Here is an 8,550-nt window from a genome sequence, read left to right as displayed (position 1 = left end):
GTTTAAGCTTTAAGGGATGGAGGGGCTGTGGCTAGAGTCAACCTAGAAATGTGATGTGAAAATCTCACCTTCCTGGCAAAGGCTCATACAATCTCAACCTAGAATTGTGATGTAAAAATCTCACTGTCTTGGCAAAGGCTCATGCGATCTCAGGTGTCTCTGGGAAAAATGCAGTTTTTTTTCGAGGAGGGTGCATTTGTGCGTGCCGTTCGTCATGTAGCCCCTAGGTATCGAACCCTTGTCCGCATTGTGGAACCCAACGGGCGTGTAGCTCAAGTGGTAGAAAAATGCATTTTTAAACAAGCACTATCTTCAGGAGGGTGCATTTGTGCGTGCCGTGTGTGTTGCCGTTCATCATGTAGCCCCTAGGTATCGAACCCTTGTCCTCATTGTGGAACCCAAAGGGCGTGTAGCTCAAGTGGTAGAAAAATGCATTTTTAAACATAGAAAAATGCATTTTTAAACAAGCACTGTCTTCATACTTTGATTTGATTAATAACTAAACCTTAAAAATTTGAGACTCTCATTGCAATGTGTGAGGTGTCCGGGCGCCCAAGAAGAGTGGAAGGACAAGTGTGAAGGCAAGGAGCTTTGGAAACCCTAGTTCTGAGATTTATTGCCGAGGCTGCGGCAGTATTTTTTTCAACGATTGAGAGTTCGAAGCTGTACATCTGCGCGAGCCACATCCCCTCAGCAAGCGGCCAGCTGCTGGAGCTGGTGTCTGTCTCGGGGGATCTTTCCTCATCACCCATCCAGGTATGTCTTTCTCTTTCTCGAACACAGTGATCTCAATTCATCTGTATCCCAAGGTTTCTTCTAGATCTTTGTGTTGTGGCATCTGCTTCATCAAGGTTTCTGTGTTGCGGCATCTGCTTCATCAATTTAAGGTTTTTCCAAAGTGCCTGGCGCGGATTCCTTCAAGATTTCAGGGTCTCGTCAGAAATTTTATTGCTAGGGCTTTCCAAGGTTTCTGTGCGCATGTGCTTCATGATATATATGTTTTCTTGAGGACTTCATCGTTGAAGACGGCTGAGCCGCGCTTTCTAGGTTTCTTTTATTTTCGTGTTGTTGGCCCCTGTGCATAGGTGTGTTTTCTGTGCATTCTCGAGATGTTGTTTCTGTGTTAGGTTTCATAACGCCTGTATGCTGGATTTTTGGGCATCTCTAGCTATTTTGACATGTATCAGCAGCTGAAGAACGTCCTGTCTCTTTTATGTGTTATCCTGGAAAAAGCTATCTCCTTAACGTGAAATCTGTGATTTTATTGATTTTAGAAACATGGCGATGGCTACTATGTCTCCAATGAAGCCTGGCAAGGCAGGTGTCGAGGAAGCTCAGGAAGCTGTACACAGGATCCGGATCACCCTCTCTTCTAAGAATGTAAAGAATTTAGAGAAAGGTCAGTTTTCCAGTGTTCCAGATTTTTTGTTTGTTAAAGTGTCTAGATGATTTGTAACCAGGTCCTGTTGGATTGCTATGACTTCGATATGTTGATGATAACTTTGAAGCCTGTATTAGTTTTGCTTCAATTCAAAATAAACCCCGACAGGGATACATGACTTATCTGGCGACTTGCTTTATGCTTACTTCGCTACAGTTTGTGCTGATTTGGTTCGGGGAGCTAAGGACAAGAGGCTCAAAGTGAAGGGGCCTGTGAGAATGCCCACCAAGGTGCTTCACATCACCACCCGCAAGTCTCCGTGTGGAGAAGGTGAGTCCACTTACCTTGTTCGTTGTGATCTGGATTAGTAGGAAGGCCAGAGTTTTATGTCTGAAAAGGTCTTAGGAGTGGGTGAATGCCTCTGATCTCCCATTCAGCATTAAAAATGGGTGACTTTGCCCCATTATCATCAACCCTGGACAATTACTTTAATATAAGTATAAAGCTTGATGGTTTGAAATTAGAAAACTGTGTTAACTTGTAAGTTGGAAACTATTGGATTTTTTAACCTTTCTTGGATCTTTGGTCATTAACTGTTGGTCATCTTATGTAATTTAGTAGGCAGGAATGCTGACATCACCTGTTTAGTTGTGATGTTTGCTGCTGTCTCTACCTGCATGATTAAGAGCTTATCTGGGTTGTTCAGAAGACTTGACACTACATGTTGGCTTATTTCTCTGCAGGAACAAACACATGGGACAGGTTTGAATTGCGTGTACACAAGAGGGTGATTGACCTTCACAGTTCTTCTGAGGTTGTGAAGCAAATCACTTCCATTACAATTGAGCCTGGAGTGGAAGTGGAGGTTACCATTGCAGATGTTTGAGGTCTGCCTTTTTTTTTAGCAAGTCCAGATATAGTAATACGTAGCAGTGAGAGATAGTACTTGCTACTTGATTGTGGCAGGATAATCTTTTTGAAGTTTGATTCTATCTAGTTTAATGTGCAGTGGATGATTTATGTGAGGTTAATGTTTTGGTGTGCATGTTCAGAAGATTTAGTTTATTCATTTCTCTAGTTGCTCCGTAGTGTCTTCATCGGATCATGTTGAGCCTGAATCTATGGTTCCTTTGTTTGAGTCTAATATAAAGGTGCTTGTTTGTGTCTGTCTACATTATGTAGCGCAAGGATTGTGTATTTAGTCTCCTCTCTCTCTCTCTCTCTTTAGGGAATTCGGAAGTACTTGCTTATGCACACCAAAAGGTGTGTACTGTCTTGATTAGAAAATTGATTTACCAGTCAATGTGTAAGGCATAATTGGACATCAACTCTAAATGAGCCCCATCCTTGATTGTATTCTAACCTTGTTAATGAGCCCCATCCTTGATTGTATTCTAACCTTGTTTCCTTGGGCCTATGCGCTCTGGTTCTCTTACATTGAGAAAGCGGGAATCCAGAGCTATGCTCTTTCTTTCAATCCCCTATCCTATTGTAACCTTGTTTTCTTAGGCCTAGGCCTAAGGTTCTGTTTGGATCATATGTAAAAAAAAGGATCAAGAATCTGATCAAAAGAGTGATAAAAAATTGGATCAAAAGAAAAAGAGGATCCAAAAGGAAATGTGCAGGTGTTTGGTGTTGGCATGTAGGGTAGATGTAAAGTAAAGAGAGATGGCAATCAAACTACCATAGAAGTGCCATTAAAACCAAAATTAGCATCCTTAGCTAGGTTGCATGGATCATAGGGAAAGTGGTCACATCTACATTTTCATACCTCTACCTCATCATTCTCTCTCTCGTCTCTGATTTGATGCTAAAGAGATCAATTAACATAGGATTATGAAAAATCTTAAGAGGCTAATCAATCATGGGCTTCGTACTACAACCAAGAAACAGTCACTCACCAATCGTCCATTTCATGTCTAAAATCCAAGTGGATTGTGTGAAGTTGAGATTTTCAATTTTATAAATGCTATGCTTTCTCTACATTTCCTCCAAACATCCAAATTTCTTGCATCTCATTTTCCCTGTCATTGCGTTTATTTCTGTTGTGTCAAGCAAGATGGAGGAATTCAAATATCTAACCTCGAATAAGGCTAGGCTCTCCATAAGAGGAAGTAGACAAGTGTGTAGATTGTCTCAATAGAAATTGGAGGTATATGAAACTCACATGGGGTGACCTTGCAGAACTAAAGATTTCAGGAGCAATTGGAGCATTTAAAGAGGTCTAGCACCATTACCCTCCCATAAAGATATAAGTATAACTTAATGCCACACTCTGTGGTGAAAGGATTTACACTATTTGTGGAATGAGAGACCATAGATGAAGAGGATCTCATTGTGTAGTTTGGTTGAAAAGATAATAAGATAACAACAGGAACCCTTCATGAAAATAGATAAAAACAAATGAAGTTTGTGGTCGAGATGACAAACTTGACTAGAAGACGAGTACATCCAAAAGTAGGTTAATAAGTTGATGGTTGAGATGATAAATTTGCCTTAAAGCCTATCGTATGTCCCAGAAAAAATTTATGGCATGGTTAAGGCTGCAGAGGGTAGGAACCCAAGGTAGAATGTGTGGAGGTTCTATACAATAACCTTTTAATAATCTCAAGAAGAAGATCAAACTACCTAAGAAGTTAGGTAGGTAGGAACCAAGGTAGCATGGCTGATCCTACACAAAAATCTCAAGAAGTGTCTTAACCCAACCATAAAACTAACATTAGAGGGCATCTAGAAGCCTTGTTTCAAAGAGTAGAGGCAATAGGCTAATAAGGCGCACACACTGCATAAGGCAAAGAGCAAAAACAACTAGAAGGTTCCAAGGTAGTGGTGCCGTTGTACCACCACCTTGCCCCCTCACCCAACAAAGAACAAGAGTTGGAAGTTTCCAAGGTAGGGGTGGTGGTTGTCGTACTAGTACTATCCTATTATCCCAAGAAGATTCCATAATAGAACATTGATTGTTGCCAGTTTTGGACAAGGATTGAAGAGAAGTTTTGAAATTCAGCGAAAGGAAGAGCACAAGCAAGCAAAATAAGAAATTAGATTTGGAGTAAGGAGTAGCATGTTGAAGCACTTAGCAAAGCATAGAAGAATAGGATTCTTTGCAAGAAGCACAAAGCTAAGTACAAGCATGGAACAATGACACAGAGCTTGAAGGTTAATTATAGATGTTTCTCCCATGGCCAAGACCATCTACATTGTTGCCAAACTTGACACTTCAGGTCTCAGCCATTGATAGAGGGGTAGGGGTCTTACACGGAGGTTGCTGTGATGGTAGACTTTTCATCAAGCTCTACATGTAAGTGTGCGATGAAATGACTAGGCATTTATTGATTAGGAAAAAACATTTAGACAACACATAGAGGGGTAGGGGACTCACATGAAGGTTGTTGAGGGCAAGAACCAAGATAGCGTGGGTAGAGATATTATACAACAATCTCAAGAAGCATATTAACAATCTCAAGATGCATATCAACAATCCCAAGAAGCATATTAATAATCTCAAGAGGTAAACTAAACAATAAAACTAAGATTGGAGGCTACAGAGGTAGGAACCACGGTAGTTTGAGTTCTTAATAAGATCCCCACCATCTAAAACCAACAATGATTCTAAGACAAGAGGGTATCTTAAAGCCATGTTTCAAGGGGGAGCAGAGAAAGTGCACCAACAGGAGAAGCACAAATTATAAAAGGTAAAGAACATCAAGAGTTAGAAGTTTCCAAGTGAGTGGTGGGGACGTTGTACCACCCCTCCCCCCTAGCCTAAGAAGACTCTATAAAGAACATGAAGAGCTAGAAGTTTTCAAGGTAGGGGTGGTCATAGTACCACTACTTCTCCCTTAGCTCAAGAAGACTCTATAATAGAACATTGGTTGCCAAATAAGAGAAGTTTAAAATTCAATGAAAGGAAGAGTAGAAACAATCAAAATAAGAAATTAGAGTTGGAGCAAGGAGCAACAAGCCAAAGCACCTAGCCGAGCATAGAGGCGAGAAAAGACTTAATCACATTAGGCTACTTGCAAGAGGCACAAAGCCAAATACAAGCATGGAGTGGCATCACAAAGCTTGAAGGTAAATTATAGATGTTGCTTCCATAGCCTGTACCATCTATACTAATCCCAAACTTGACACTTCATGTCTCACCTCGAGGTTTTTAAAAATAGTTGACGCGGATTGGGATCAAGGGGAGCCATAAAAAATATTTATAGACATGCATGACGAAGGGGCCAAGTGAAATTTAAAGACTATAAACAAATCTCAAGGAGAAGGAAATTGCATATGCCGGATGCAATAAGTTAGGATTTGTCCTTGCAAGAGGAGGTGAAGAATTGAAGGGAGAACTGGCCTAGAATAAGGAGTTGCAACACGGGTGATAGGACCATAAGAGACAAACAAATGGATGGCAAGGGAAATCAAGGAGTTGAATGGCATTGTGTCTAGATAAGAGTAGAAAGGACTTAAGATGAAACAAGATCTGGACACAACCCTCGTTTGACTTAAAGGCACAAAGGCCAAAATGAATCAGATACTTGAGGAGCATCAAGACATACTAAAAACTGTGTAGCAAAGAGCAAACACGGACAAGATGAAATTAGTGGAAGCTGAAGCATGACTCGTAGTACTGCGGATGCTGATACGTACCCAAAAGTCTTCAAGCTTGATGCGGAGGGAGGAGCATGCCATCAATGGGATTAAGGAGACGTGGGAGGATGATTTGCAAAAATTGAAAGCTATCATGGGAGGCTCCCACACTCACTTGTAGACAAATAATCCCCTACAAGAAGGAGGACCAAAATTTGGAGAGCGGAAAGGGCAACATGGGAGGAGAAATATGGGAAGATTACTGAAACAAGACCAGAAACCAAAATCTAGAAAGTCAATAGGAGGGAAGAAGAGGAGCAAGGCCAAAAGGTGGCATTAAAAAGTGGAGGAACTTCAAATGCAAAACATAATTGATGCGAAATCTTGATGTCTGGAAGATGAAGTTTACAAATTTAAAAGTGGAACGGAAGAAGGCAGTGACGCATCAAGAATTAGCAAGCAGAGGCAAAGAAATAGTGATGTGGACTAGCCTATGGATAACTATAGTGATGTGGACTAGCCTATGGATAACTTACTCCCTGAATGAGCTAAAGAAGCATTTTTTTTTGGCTACTAACACAAAGTAGCTTGAAGATAAGGTAAATGATGAATCCATCCTCCTCAAGGTATAGGTAGAGGAGCTAGAAGGACTGATACAAAATTCAAGGAACAATAAAAGCATGATGGAAAAATAATATAAGTATTGAAGAGGGATCTGCAAGCATACATGGCTCTCAGAGAAAGATCCAAAAGGACTCCTAAGTGAAAATGGAAGAGCTTAATGTGGAATTGAATACTACCCAAGTGGAGCTAATAAAAAGAAATAAAACCTTCTGATGGATAGTCAAGAAAATGCATGGTGAAGACATGGTAACTAAAGATAAAATGATTGAAGACTTTTAGAACTAGGCTAAGTGGGAGAAAGAATCCAAGGAAGCATTGCAAGTGGAAAGCAAGCACATGTTGGTAAAGTTAAGAAAGATCAGCAAAATTGCCCAAGCCCAAGAAGTGGACAAAAGAGAGATGGCCACCACTAGTAGTGTATGGAGTGCATCAACATAAGAAATGAAGAAAGAAAAAACCTAAGGTAAGCAATGCTAGTTCTAGTAACATATAGCAACCCATTGCATGTGTTTTGCTGTCAGATTGGGTGGATATAAATAGGTTTATAAAGGAACATGTAGTAAAGGAGAAAATCCATGACACCCAAGAGTAGTAAGTGGCCAGACGACCGGGACCAATGGAGTCCTTGATGAACCTCACAAGTCACCCACATCCCTTGACAAAGGTCACAACAGTCGATCACTGACGGGATGTCATGACTTGTGGTCTAGGGTGCTGAGGGAGTGATAGGATGTAATGACTCATGGCCTAGGGTGATGAGGCAGCAAAAGCTTGTGTAAAGGGCGACGATGCCACTAATGCTCACGAACGGATTATTCTGTTTTGGGCATACTTGAGCTCGTAAGCCCTCTTCCTGCTACACACCCAGACATGCCCAAGTCCAATCCTCTCATCAGCCCATTTGAATTGCATGTTGATGGGCTTGGAGTATGGGTACTTTTTCTTGGCCCTTTCCATTTCATCAATGGCCATCCCCGCTGTGCAAAAGCATGTGGATATGTCTACTCTTGGATGATGGCATTACTTTTGAACATGGTTTGCTCGGGCTCTCTTGGTCTTTTCCTCCCTCCTTGGCTCCACTTCCACTTGTATGGTGGTCTTCCTATTGGTTTTGATCTAGCATGTGCCCTATCTTCTTCTGCCAGGTAACTATGTTGGCAAGGGGCACTGGCAGTCTTGCCCTTTGCATGGGCTGTTGCCTCCTCACCCTGATCCTCGCATCATAAGATGCTATCACTTCCTTGCACTGCTCGGGATCCGGATGAGGGCCTTTTTCCTAGCGCCGACTCTGCTGCCTCGGAGCGGCTCTGCCCTTGTTTTTCTGTCTGTGACATGTCTAACTGGTTCATAAATTTAGCAATCTCATCCTAGTTTGCCTTCAGCTCTTTCGCGCGCGTTTTCCTTGTGGAATCCAGCTGATCCTGTGTTTTCATGGGCTATCATTAGGGCGATGTTCAGCTCATTGATCGTCATTTTGCCTCCTTTTCCACTCGTGTTCTTGGCAGAGGTATTAAATCTCCTTTTTGAGGGCTTTTATTGTCAACCCATCTTGCCTTTGATGTTCCTTATATTCTACCACCAGACCATCCAGTTCTTCGATCTGGGCTCTAAGAGCCGTCTCATCACCTACCCTTTCTTCTAGCTTTTTTGTGGCTGCCCAGGCATGCTCTCGCAACTCATCATCCGGGATTATATCCATTGATGATTCTTTGTACAACACCAACTCTTTTCCCTTCCCCTCAGGCTGCTCCCGCACCATCTTCCCATCACCTTTGAGCAGGGTGAATCTTTTCTTCCATGCCTCTAATTTCAGTCTAAGCTGCTCATGTTGAGCTTGCGGCTCCTTTTCTTTGCTGGTGTTTGCTTTGCTGGGTCCTACGTCCTTTGTCCCTTGGCTATGTTCTGCAGTTCCCATTGCTTTTGTAGGATTGGATCCTATTAATTTTCCTGTGTCCAGTTTC

At 41.8% G+C, this 8,550-nt stretch overlaps 1 protein-coding gene across 1 annotated transcript; it reads left to right on the top strand.

Annotated features, from left to right (window-relative positions):
* The first annotated feature begins 593 nt into the window (after positions 1-593).
* LOC147624506 (small ribosomal subunit protein uS10z/uS10x-like) lies at positions 594-2,406 on the top strand. The gene is made up of 4 exons (XM_086819526.1): positions 594-756; positions 1,275-1,399; positions 1,598-1,711; positions 2,125-2,406. Exons 2-4 carry the CDS (start codon positions 1,279-1,281, stop codon positions 2,265-2,267), a joined length of 378 nt encoding a protein of 125 aa, XP_086675652.1. The 5' UTR covers positions 594-756; positions 1,275-1,278; the 3' UTR covers positions 2,268-2,406.
* Positions 2,407-8,550: the final 6,144 nt, after the last annotated feature.

Source organism: Cibotium barometz, chromosome 25, assembly GCF_041138505.1.
Source record: "Cibotium barometz isolate CiBa-2024 chromosome 25, ASM4113850v1, whole genome shotgun sequence".
Taxonomy (NCBI): domain Eukaryota; kingdom Viridiplantae; phylum Streptophyta; class Polypodiopsida; order Cyatheales; family Cibotiaceae; genus Cibotium; species Cibotium barometz.
Note: the sequence above shows the minus strand (reverse complement) of the source record. Positions and strands in the feature narration are given on the sequence as shown.

Excerpts from the sequence above, each read along its gene's own strand:
- LOC147624506 (XM_086819526.1), top strand. The coding sequence starts at position 1,279 with ATGGCGATGGCTACTATGTCTCCAATGAAGCCTGGCAAGGCAGGTGTC. Across the intron at positions 1,400-1,597 it reads TGTAAAGAATTTAGAGAAAG|TTTGTGCTGATTTGGTTCGG; the intron begins GTCAGTTTTCCA and ends ACTTCGCTACAG. Across the intron at positions 1,712-2,124 it reads CAAGTCTCCGTGTGGAGAAG|GAACAAACACATGGGACAGG; the intron begins GTGAGTCCACTT and ends ATTTCTCTGCAG.